Consider the following 13,971-nt stretch of genomic DNA (forward strand, 5'->3'; position numbering starts at 1 on the left):
ATATATATATATATATATTAAGATTAAGAAGCCAACAGAGAACATATGGGACTACAAATCGACTCATTCTTCAGACATTAATCATGTTGAGTATAAATTGAAATAAAAATTTCGCAACTTGTATGATTTCCCTTTCTACCAATTATACAATTGTAAAACATGTACATGCATAAGATCAGGATGCACGCCTATCTACAAGTGGTTAAAATTATATATATTATAATGCTCCTCGAAATAATATATATACAAAATCTTTCCCAGAGGGGGAAGATTTAGTGTATGCAGGAGGATAATATAATTTAGTAAAAAAAAAAAAAAAAAAGGTTTCTATTAAATAATTTAATTAATCTAGCGTGAATTTTAAGAATCCAATGTTCCTCGTGTCAATTTGATTAGTAATTATAGTTCCTTTCCTTATTTACACACACACACACACATATATATATATAGATACATATACTGTAAACTCAAACACAAACTGCAAACACTCAGAAGAGAAATATGGCAGAAATACACAGGGAATTGAAAAGGGTAGAGGAAGAAGTGTTAGATCATGAGCAAGCCAAAGTAGAAATCTGGAAATACGTATTCGGGTATGTCGAAATGGCGGTAGTGAAATCAGCCATTGAGCTCGGCATAGCCGAAACCATAGAAACACATGGAAACTCCATCACACTCTCTGAGTTAGCGTCCACACTTGGCTGCTCTCCTTCCCACCTTCACCGCATCATGAGGTTCTTAATCCACCGCGGCATATTCAAACAGACAAACACATCCCAATCAGCCTCTCCAGCTTACTCTCAAACGCCTCTTTCCCGGCTCCTCATGAGGTCCGGTCAAGTACACAGCATGGCTGCTTTCCTCCTTCTGGAAAGCAGCCCCCCAATGCTCGCACCCTGGCATGGCCTGAGCGCCCGAATAAGGAGCGCTGGCTCCTCACCGTTTGAAGCCGCTAACGGCGAGGACGTGTGGAGCTATGCTTCCGCAAATCCTGCTCACAGCCGGCTTATCAATGAAGCCATGGCTTGCAATGCGAGGGTGGCAGTGTCTGCCATAGTTGAGAGAGGTAAGGATGTATTCAACGGGATTAGAACGGTGGTGGATGTTGGCGGTGGAACTGGGACGGCCTTGGGTATGTTGGTGAAGGCTTTTCCGTGGATTCGAGGCATAAATTTTGATCTTCCCCATGTTGTTTGTGATGCCACGGAGTCTGAGGGTGTTGAGAATTTTGGAGGTGACATGTTTGATTCTGTTCCCAAGGCAGATGCTGTTTTCATCATGGTTAGTATGTACTTTCTTTTTTGTTTTTTTGGCCTGAAAATGTACTTTCTTTTTTGTTTTTTGGCCTGAAAATGATGTACAATTATAATCAATTTTACAAAACATTTATGCAAAATTTTGGATCTTTGTGATTTAACTCAAAACATAAGTGGTCATTATCATTTGAATTGTTTCAAAACAAATAATAATAATACTAACATTTTAGCTAGTTAATTATATATTGTAGAAACCTTCGGTCACATGTTACCATAGAAATCTTAACAAGTTTGATCTTATATTATTGTATATATATATATATATATAGCTTTTGCGTTTTTCTTTCACTAATTTAATTTGTTTTTGTAAATGGTATAGTGGGTTCTTCATGACTGGGGAGATGAAGAGTGTATCCAAATACTAAAGAAGTGCAAGGAAGCAATTCCAAAGGACAAAGGGAAAGTGATAATAGTAGAAGCAGTGATTGAGGAAGAGGATGAGAAAAAAGACAAGCTAAGTGATGTGCGGCTCATGCTAGATATGGTGATGATGGCACATACAAGCACAGGCAAAGAGAGGACATTGAAGGAATGGGAATATGTTCTTGGCCAGGTTGGGTTTAGTCGGCGCACCATAAGGCCCATTGATGCAGTGCAATCTATTATTGAGGCTTTTCCTTGATCTATTAAAACAAATTTAGGGCCGGTGTCCAAATTATTAATTTATTTCTATTAAATAATCAATAAGTTTCTGATTTCATGTATGTTCAGGTTATCCTCTAGTGGTACTATATATATATATATATGTCAGTGCTGCCATAGTATGTAATTTCTGATTGTTAAGTTCCAAACCTAGTTTCTTGGATTTGACTAAATATTTTTTTGTCCTCCAAACAATCTATTATTTATAATTACCACGTGACAATCTATTAGGTTGTCGTTTGCACCCATATTAAGCCATAATAATTGAAGTCACGATATCCTTAGCGCTTACCATATGAGCATGGTTTTCAACATAAAATGACAACATGTTCCAATGAATCATAACATCAATTGTCATCCTTAGCATTTTGGACATGATGATAAATTGGTAATTAATTGGTTAAAACAAGACTGGGGTCTGATGGCAGTTATAGTTACAATATAATAAAGTTGGTGGAAGGGTGTGACGGTTCATATTTGGTTACAATAAAGTTGTTTCTATGATATACTTTTGTTCTTTTGCTGCAAATAATAATCTAGAGAGAGAGAGAGAGAGAGAGAGAGAGAGAGGAGAGAGAGAGAGAGAGAGAGAGAGAGAGAGAGAGAGAGAGAGAGAGAAGAGGAGAGAGGAGAGAGAGAAGAGAGAGAGAGAGAGAGAGAGAGAGAGAGAGAGAGAGAGAGAGAGAGAGAGAGAGAGGAGAGAGAGAGAGAGAGAGAGAGAGAGAGAGAGAGAGAGAGAGAGAGAGAGAGAGAGAGAGAGAGGTTTAACCAAAAAGCATTGGCTATTTCTATACATTAGCGATGTTTTTCAAAAGAACATCGGTTGCTCATATAAATATTAAAAAGAGTCAGTTATTCATGTAAACATTTAGCTACACTTTTTAAAAAGTGTCGGTTATTCTCATTGCATATAGCGATGCTTTTTAAAAAGGCATCATTATTCATATATAGCGATATTTTTTTTCAAAAAGCATCGGCTATTTCCATATATAGCAACGACTTTGTAAAAAAAGGTTAGCTATTCTTTTATATATAGCGATGTTTTGCATAAAAGCGTTGTCTTTCCTTTTTTGTTTTTGAAATTTAGAATGATGCTTTAGATTTTTATCAAATTAGAATTGGTTAATAGATAGCTTCATGCAAAATAATTAATAGACAACAAAATTCAAATAAATATTTACATGACAAAATAATATTTCAAATAAGTTAAATATTAACTCATATAATAATTTTACAATCCGATCAACTATTTATATAGTTATGTACAAACAAAAGCAATTAAAGTAATATACTTATTGAGATGAAATGTATGAGATCATAATTGATGCCCATTCAGCTCTAAACTAGTTGACATCATTTTGTGACCAAATTACACTCTCGTATTGCACATGAAAAAAATTATATACTAGTGGACATCGTCTTGTGACCAAGTTACACTCTTGTATTGCACATGAAAAAAATTATGTTAAAAATTTATTAAAACATATATAAAATAAATAAATATTAATTAGTATAAAGTAATTAATTATATTAAAATGTTAAAATTATCACTGTTCGTAAGTTTTTCCAAGGTATATTTTTCCTAATAATATCCTTTATTATCATCATAATATAATAGCCACATTCGATGTTCCCAAGTGCTTAGAAGTCTAAATTTGCAAATATTAATTTAAATATAAAATTGGATAAGAAGTTCATGTGTAAGATAACAAGTATGTAAATTAACAATTAATGATGTTCATTTTAAATATAACAATTACCTTTGTGTTGTTTTGCCATCGAAGCCTTTTTTTTCCAAGTGTCTTCCCCTGGTTCCATTCAACGAATTCACTATGCATATATAAATATTGTATAATAATTTTAATATTATAAAAAGTTATTATACAATTAATTAAATAAAAATTAGTTAATTAATTTACTCATCGAACAAAGATATATGACTATGATTCTTCATTGAATCGTAAAACCATATTACTGGTTCATGGAGATCAATAACACCTAACATCCAATAATTGCTAAAAACACCCATAAATTATTAGTTAATACGTAATTTAATTATATTAGTTATGTAACAAAATATATTATCACTTAACACAGCATACCTTACATAGTATGGAAAGAATCATAGATGACATTACCTTGTATATGGCCATCTACTTAATATATTTATCATTCTTTCATGAGGATTTGCATGGCCAATTGGTGCAATGTTAGCGAACAAAAAAATAATTCCCTTCAACTTGTATGCCTATCAATACATTATATAAGTGCCTGTATAATCAAATTACAAGAAAATATAATTTTTTTATAGTCACATTTATAATTAATTGAATTGAAAAATTAGAAATAAACAGATTTAAATTTAAGTTACCTTATATAGATCAAGATGCACTTGGAAAAATAATTCATGCATATAACAAAACTCAATTTATGTTGTTCTTCGATATGCACAAATCTTGTTCATATTCTACTGTTCTTTCAAATCATATGAAATATCCATAAATGATCCCTTTCGACATCCTCGATCCAATGTAACAACTTGCGGATTGGTGGAGTAACTATTAAGGCATCACCATCACTACATTCATCATCCATAGCATGTTTTTTCTTTGAACTTCCCTTTAAATATTCATAAACAACATATTAGCATAACAAAAACAAAATTACAGTTACATCAAATGTACCTCATATAATGGTAAAATAACAAGATGTCTAAGTCATGCAATAAATGCCCCTTCATAATCACCAGCACATCTGATATCAAATGATAGAATAGTAAATTACAAATTCATCAATCACCTCATCAACAATGATTTTCAAATTTTGATCACTTAGCATAACACCATGGCACACATCCGTTGGAATAGAAGGAGCCAAATTACCATATACGACTGCATTTTCAACCTTGCCTTGTGCAGGATTGCATTTGATTCCCTGCATTACAAATAAAGTTAGAACAACTAATTAATATAGAATATATATATATATATATATATATATATATATATAACTATATATTTATATACTTCTCATGGTTATAATGATAACAAAATTAAACATAAATAATAACAAAATGAATAAAAATATTATTATTTAAACATATATATTAATGCTAAATATACATTTCAATTTTCTTTTTTGTTTTTGTTTTTTTGTTACAATACTTCTAAAGATGTCATAGGTGATCGTTAAGTAGGAGGAGTATGAAGCCTAGCAATAGATGTGGTCCCTAGATCAGCAACATCATCATCGTGTACTCCACGATCTCCATGTGATAATTGACTATGAAAACGAGAATACCATGACTTTCCATGCGAAGCCTACTGTCCAGGTGTATGAGGGTAAGATTGTAGCTTAATACCATATGCAGATACTAACTTACTAATTTTTTCAACGTTGCTTTTCTTTTAAATGATCTCGAAAAGACCACTAAAAACAAGTTCTAGCTTGGTAATTCTCTTATTCTCCTCAGACTTATCTTTCTTTTGTGAACTTTGCCTAGGTGTGTTGAAAAAATTAGTTACCGTATGACCTTTGTCTCTACTCCTAAGCCGACTTCTATATTCATAGATCCCCAAAACTTGTGCAAGTATATCATCAGGAGGTGGAGACTCAATTTTTTCTTCCTTTGCCTTCTACCTTACGACATTCTACAATATATGTTAAATGATTAAATTATTAGAAAATTTACAATATTTAACTAAAAATTAATATATTGTGCATTGGCAACAATAATAATAAATTAAAGTATAATTAAGTGAATGAATAAAAATATAAAATTAAAAACTAAAAAATATATTTGTATTTCAATCATAATAATATATAGTGGTAAAAACTAATTAATTATGCTTACAATATATATTAAATGATTGATTGAATATTTAATTACAATATTAATTAAAAATTAATATATTTTGTGTCACAATAATAATAATAATAAAATTCATAGCATAATTAAGTGAATGAACAAAAGTATAAAATTGGAAAGTAAACAAAAATATCTATATTTCAATCCATAACAATATGTAGTGGTAAAAAATTATTAATTATGCTTACAATATATATTAAATTATTGAATGAATATTTAATTACAATATTAATTAAAAATTAATATATTTTGCATGGCAACAATAATAATAAAATTCATAGAATAATTAAGTGAATGAAAAAAAATATAAATTTAAAAACTAAACAAAAATATCCATATTCCAATCATAAAAATATATAAATTATAAAATTAATCATATATAAATATTCCATATTTCAATTATAAATAAAAACTCACAATTTTTTCCACAAAAATTTCAATTTCTTCACTTGGATATTTTTTATTTTCCCCCATCTATGCATGTATTCATAGATCCTCACGTTCTATGTATATTTAGGTGCCTCTTTTAATTTGCTGCAAAAGTTACAAATAAATATTAATAATACCATGTGATTAAAATAAAAAAAAATACATATATAATTAAATGCAAGTAAAAATAAAACACATATCATGACTTTTTCCAATCTCGCATATCTCAACGCACTCATTCTATGAGAATACTTATTCAATATTCTTATTTGAGATTATTGCTTACTTAATTCTTGCAAAATTATAAACACATATACATATTAGAAAATTAAATAATTAATTTTTAAGTAATTAATTAAGTTTATTTTTAAGTAATTAATGACAGCACAATTATATAAGTAACTTAAAGTTTATTTTTAAGTAATTAATGACAGCACAATTATATAAGTAACTTAAAGTTTATTTTTAAGTAATTAACGACAGCACAATTATATAAGTAACTTAACTTTTGTGCATTTGATAAATACTTAAAAATATACATTGACCTCTTCCGTCAATTTCTGTTTTAGAAATTCATTCCCCATGTCTTGGATTATAAATTGATACATTTCAGATGAATGTTTAAATATTTCAGGTGTGTCAAAATACAGTCGAACATATTTGGTATACAAGAAACTTTTAAATTTCCTCCACTTCACACCACAATGTTTAAGAGTTCCTTCTTAAATCCATCATCTTTATTGAAATATTATTGCAAATTTAAAACATATTTAATAACATCGATTAACAAATGAAATATGATCAATTATATATAAAAAAATGCATACAAAGAAATTAATATAAATTAAACCATATATTGACGTATGTAGAAAAAAAAAGTTACTCATAAATTTAATTATAAGTTAAATTAAAAAAGAAGTAATAAAAATTCATAACTAAATATGCAATAAACAAATAATGTATTACTTTTATTGAATCCCATATGTTATTTTTTAATTGTTTTGTAGTAACTTTCCAATTAGATAAACTAATTGGTACTGTACTACGAACTAATGAGCCCTCCAAACTATTCATTTGCACGGCTGCACGGTTGAGAGAAGCTTCAACCTCATTAAATTGAAGTTCCAAATTATTTCTTCCCCCAACACCCTTCCTAAGACCTTGCATCATTGTATGTTCTCTTCTTTTATGTGTTTTAGCCAAAATACTCAGTTTGGCCTCATCACTTGATCATGATCTATCATTATTATTATCTAGGAGAGCATTTTGATCAAACGTGTCCATAAATTTACATTAAAAGAATGGGAACAAAAAAATAATTAAAACAATAAAAACAAATATAATAAATTAAAGAAATATAATAAATTAATAAATTAAATAAGCACAACTTATTTAAGCATAAATTAATTGACAACAATAACAAAAAAAAAAAAATAAATAAATAAGCATTTGTGAATGTACACATAATTAACAAAAAAATTTAAAAGATAAGCTAATAGGCAACACTTTTATGTTAAAAGTGTCACCTAAAGCTTTGAAATTAAAAAAAAAAAATATTTGTCAAACTTATATTAATTTAACAAATAATTAAGTTAAAATTCAAATGCAAATAAATTAAATGAACGGATTAATTATTTTGCTTTATATTTCTAGTTAATATATTTAATATTTATATACATATGAATCAAACAAAATATTAACTAAAATTGCAGAAAAAAATAAAAAAACTGATAAGCGATGCTTTTGATGCTAAAAGTATTGTCCATTAGTATTCAAAATACCAAAAATATATATATATATATATATATATATATATATATATATATATATATATATATATATAATAATAATAATAATGACTTTGTCAATCTTTTGCTTCGCATTGCTAATTAATATATTTAACTGTATTACCAAGATCTTCACATACTATATTTAGCATTTTAAATATAGTCATTGAATCAACATAAAATTTTTTAATCTGCAAAATAGATTACAAAGTGACAGGAGTAGTACTACCTAACGAAGACATTGCTCTCCAACCATTTTCCCTCAGGTTTTCATAAAACAGATATCCAAATATATCTCAAACCTTAATTTCTGCTAATTCACTAATCACTTATTCCTCAATTTATATATATATATATATATATATATATATATATATATATTTATGCATATAAATAAAATATAACATTAAATATAATTTTAAATAATAAGTTAATATGACACCAAAAGCATTGCCTAATTAAGTGAAAACTAAAATACAAATAAATTAAACTAACAGATTAATTATTTTGTTTCATATTGCTAATTAATATATTTAATATTCATACATATATGAATGAAATATAATATTAATTAATTTTAAAAAATAAGATAATAGGCGATGCTTTTATCATTAAAAGATAAAAGCGTCGCCTAATGCCTTCAAATTATTAAAAAAAAAAAAACTACTTTGTCAATCTTTTGCTTCATGTTACTAACTAATATATTTAATATTTATATACATACGAATAAAATATAATATTAAATAAAATTTTTTAAAAATAAGCTAATAGGTGACACTTTTGTTGTTAAAAACATCACTTAATACCTTTAAATTATTAAAAAAAATTCATCAAACTTATATTAATTTAAAAATAATTAAGTTAAAATTTAAACATGAATAGATTGAATGAGTAGATTATTTATTTTGATTCATATTGCTAATTAATATATTTAATATTTATATACATATGAATAAAAAATAAAAAATGCATTTAAGGCTTGGAGTTTCAAACAAAGCTTACACTTTTTATCTTAAGAGCATCGCCTATACATTATCGCACCTATAATAAATTAAAAATAATTAATTAAAAATTTAAACACAAATAAATTAAATTAAATGACTAGCTTAATTATTTTGCTTTATATTGCTAATTAGTATATTCAATATTAAGATACATATAAATAAAATATAAAACATATGAAAATTTCAAATTTACATACAAAAGTTGACGCTTTTGTTTAAAAAAACATTGCCTAACACTTTTTCTGCATAAATAAAATAAAATAAATAGTATATATTTTTTTAATATGGTTACTTTTCTTCATACTGCCAAAATTAAATAAAATTAGAATAAATTATGAAAAAAATTATAATAGCCGACACTTTTAACGCAAAAGCATCATCCAATATCAATTATTTTTACTAACGCTTTGTTTATAAAAGCATCGATTGATGTTTTTATTCATAGAACAAATGACACCCAAAAAAAGTATCACTTATTGTTGTTATTAAGCGATGCTTGTATTAGGAAAGCGTTGTATAATTTAAGCATTTTAGTCGATACTTTATCTTTAGCATCACAACTTTCTTTTTACAGATGCAGTTTTTGTGTAGCGTCTCATAATTAGTATCATTAATTTACTATTTTGGTGTAGTGGTTAGCCATAATACCAAAGGTCAATCTTTAGTACTGCTTTAGCGCAACTATAAGAACTAGTTGGAAACTTTTGGGCACCAAAGAGGTGCAAAGGGTCCCACTTATTGTCAAATACATATATATATATATATATATATACAATCCAACAATACATATACATATATATATATATATATACAATCAATTTCTTATCAGAATGTTTTAATGGAAAAATCTATTAGGACCTCAATTATCTACTTTGGATCTCTTCAAAGGCTAAGATTTAAATATGTATTTGAGAATTTATTTAAATCTACTGAAATACTAAAATCCTAAAAAGGCAAAGTGAACCCAATTAAGATTCATATAAATGCCATATGCATATTTAAATCTTAACCCTTGAAGAGATCAAAAGGATGGATGATAAGTGAGGTCCTGATGAAAAATCCATCGGGACATCTTGATGAGAAACTAGCTATATATATATATATATATATATATATATATATATTTATATATCCATAACTCTTTTAGTTTCCAAAATCACCCAACCCGATTTTTAAAGTACAAAAAAAAAAAAAAAAGAAAAAAAGAAAAAGTTGGTGATAATTTCATAGTGCAACAAAATTGGTAGCTGTCTTACTATTAAAATGGATGTGTATTCTCTCCTTTACTTCAGCTACACATATAAAGAGGTTCCACTAAGGATGTTTTTAACTTTTTAAATTAAGTATAAGAATTATCACTTTATAAATATACATAATCCTATATGTAGTTATCATTTTTCAAAAAAGTTCTATGAGTTACCAACTTATGAAAACTGTATCAAGAGGTAGGGCAAAATGTCCAGATTAGGAAAGGATCAAGCATACTAGTGTTGTCCAATCAAAATAAGTCTTTTTGTTGAGTCCCCCTTTCCTTTTTCTGCATTTATTCCCAACTATCAACAAATCCAAGTTTACTATACAGTTTATTTGTATTGTTGATTTCATCTTGTTTGGCTGCCCTTTCTATCTTTCTTTCTTCCTTTTTTTTTTCCTCTTTTTTTTTTTTTTCTTTTTCTCTTAATCTTCTTATTCAATCATCCCACTCCACAATCACAGCACCACATATGGTGCTTGGTCAAATATCTTTCAGCAAAATTTTGCCTCAAGTGAGGACCATATGAGCACATGTTAGCCATAATACTTTATCCCCATTTTGTAAAATTTATGTTTTTGGTTTCCAACTTTTCTTTTTCTATGTAAAATATCAAGTACACATGATTGGTAATTAAAGTCCTTTATAGGTACCCAAAAAAAAAATGTTTATCAAAATAAACTTTCTTTTATAAACATTTTGAAGTAGTTTTCAATCTTGGAGTGATGAGACATCTGAAAACAATTTAAAGCACAAATTAGTTATACAAAATTAAAGTAAAACCTTTAACAAAATTAAAAAAAAGAAAACATAAACATTTCCAAGCAATTAAATAATCAATGACTGATTTTTGAGTTCCATAAAATTTAAAGGAAACTTATTAAAGGTATAAAGGCAAGTATACATGTCTTTTCTATGCAATTGAGAATATATTTTCTGTGAGCTATGTATAATGTAGCTTGCAATACTTATTGCCTTATACATTTTCTTTGTTGGTTCTCATCGAACCTAATTTAATTTCTAAGTACAAAATGTTAGATATTTTGTGTGAACTAGCGATAATCATATAAATCACTTACAGGGTTTTTTTTTTTTATACTAATAATGAAACTAGCTTGTTTATTTACCCTTTCAGTAGAGCCCTTGGACACACACTTTCTATAATACTTCAGTTGGCCCATTGGACTGAATGACCTCTTCTCTCTAAAAGCCCAATTGGCTTATTCCATGTTTTTACTATTATATTATATTTATTATTATTACTATTATTATTTTATTAATTATTTTTTATATATTTATAAATGAATTAAGAATAAGTCATTGGCGAGAATAATACGATATAATTAGGGTTTTGAGTCATCTAAAATGCCTGTTTGATGAAAACTTGAGGAATTAAGGTTGGAGAGGAGTGTGTCCATTAGGTATTATTCCTATATTCTGTTTTGTAGGTAGATTTAAAAGATCTAATAAATCAATGGTTGCATTTAAAAGGTTAGTATATCATATTCTAAAGTTATAGTTGTGTGTAGATCTTGAAAATATAGTGCTATAGTTGATGAATATTATTATTCATGTTATGATAGAACTAACAATTTGTATCAGAGCCTACTAACACAAATTATATTACAATTTATTTTATGCATTTAATTTATGGGTGCATTCAGATTTTATTACACCGATAGTGATTTGACTGAAATTAAACTTTGAATTTTATTGATTGATTTCTTTTGAGGTTTTTTTAGCCTTTAATTGAAATAAATATATACATATTATATAAGATTTGGTGCAGTATCGGGTTCATATAATTTTTTTTTAGCAACATTTTGTGACATTTATTTATTATTTTTTTTGGGGAAATTGAGAACTAGGTGTATTTGTAAACTATTTTTCGGATGGAATGGAGCATTTTGGGTATTCAATTGGGCCAAAGAACTTGTGTTTTTTTGGTTAGAAAAATTGTGAAACCAATTGAAAATATAATATCTGTTTTGTGTTAAATTTTTGCCATGCTTTGAATAAAGTAGTTTGGGCATTTTGATGCCCACATTAAGATGAGAACAATGTGACCAATATTGCCCAAAAATTCTTCAGAATGGCATGGAAACCCATTAAGGTTGAAATTTCTCTCTTGAGTTTGGGTATTGATTTTGGGCTTTTTTTTTCCAAATTGATCTCTAAATTATATTTCCCATTCTGAGAAGAGAAGATAGACATAAAAATTGAAGAAAATGATGGTCGAAAATGTCAATTTTTTGGCGGGTTGAAGAAGCGGGGTTATGTGACCTGTTTCTTTGGAAAACAGGTCGAACCGCAACCCGGTAGGGTGGAGAAGCTGATGCACATGACAATTTGTGTGGAATTTGGCTATGTCATTTGATGATGTCATCACGTTGCTGAATCGGCATGCTGACTTTAGCTCCCTTTTTCTTTTTTCTTTTTTTTTTTAAATTATTTATTTATTTTATCTTATTTACATGGTTTTATTTTATTTATAAAAAAATTATTTATTTTTATATTATATATATGGTTTTATTTATTTTTTATTTTATAAAAATAAAAAAGAATTATCTCCATTCCTAACTTATTAATTGAAATGACCAAGGTTTAAATTAAATATTTTTGGTTAAATTTCCCATTAAAAAGCTTTATGATATGTTTGACATAGTGGTGGGGATTGGCTAAGTACTTTTTTATTGTGAGATTTGTTATGTCCAAACCATGTATTGTCATGAGGCTTAATGCCTAGTTAGCATAGTAATGTGAAATTTTAAGTACTCACCTGTCGTGAGACTTAATTTGTCCATATCATGAAATTGCCAGGGTACTAGAAGTTGACATAGTAAATTTAATTTTATATACTCACCTATAGTGAGGTTTAATTTATTTAATTTATGCATGTCAACTTGGAGTTGGCATAGTGGATAGGATGCTAAGTATATACCTGTCGTAAAACTTAGCTTACCTATTTCATGAAATTGCTAGTGTAATTTATATTCTCTTCCACTTTTGAATTAAGGCTCATATAGGTGATTGGGTTACCCAATTGATGGTTTAATTACTTGGTAGGATGCTTGGAATGGAAGTGAAAGTTGATTAAATACCATGAATGTCCCTGACCCGTTGATGGGTATCATTTGTGTTACGAGGACCCTAGCAATGTTATGTGCTTTGATGTGATTGAGGGGCCTAGAAAGATAGCATTTGCATAGTCCTTGTGATGTATTGCATTTTTGTTATTTACTATTTCACAGCTGGAAGCACCTCTAATACTCTACCTATGAAAGCCATAGAAAAATTGAATAAACAAATTATCAAAAGCTATTAAAGATTTTGAAACAATGCTTGACCCTTGTATTAGCTTTCTTTTTTACTCCACCAAAGATACGAAATATTTATAATACAGCAGGGTTAAATGTTGTCTAAGGACTTCAAGCACTTGTATAATTGCTATATGATAGTCATGGAGAATCACATGCATGATTCTATACTTTAGATATTATGTTTTATGAATACTGTTCATAAGCTCTTTGAGATTAGCAGGAAATTTATCATTTTGATAAATTAAGAAACACCATATTTGAATTTATCGAACTTTATTGTATATGATGGAGTTAGTGGTGTGAATGGGCTTATCTTGAAACTTTTCTCTTATTATATCGATCTCATGGACCTT

At 27.9% G+C, this 13,971-nt stretch overlaps 1 protein-coding gene across 1 annotated transcript; it reads left to right on the plus strand.

Annotated features, from left to right (window-relative positions):
* The first annotated feature begins 465 nt into the window (after positions 1–465).
* On the plus strand, positions 466–2,117 carry LOC107427352 (acetylserotonin O-methyltransferase). The gene is made up of 2 exons (XM_048481618.2): positions 466–1,281; positions 1,636–2,117. Exons 1-2 carry the CDS (start codon positions 502–504, stop codon positions 1,936–1,938), a joined length of 1,083 nt encoding a protein of 360 aa, XP_048337575.2. The 5' UTR covers positions 466–501; the 3' UTR covers positions 1,939–2,117.
* The last annotated feature ends 11,854 nt before the right edge of the window (positions 2,118–13,971 follow it).

Source organism: Ziziphus jujuba, chromosome 9 (genome assembly GCF_031755915.1).
Source record: "Ziziphus jujuba cultivar Dongzao chromosome 9, ASM3175591v1".
Taxonomy (NCBI): Eukaryota; Viridiplantae; Streptophyta; class Magnoliopsida; order Rosales; family Rhamnaceae; genus Ziziphus; species Ziziphus jujuba.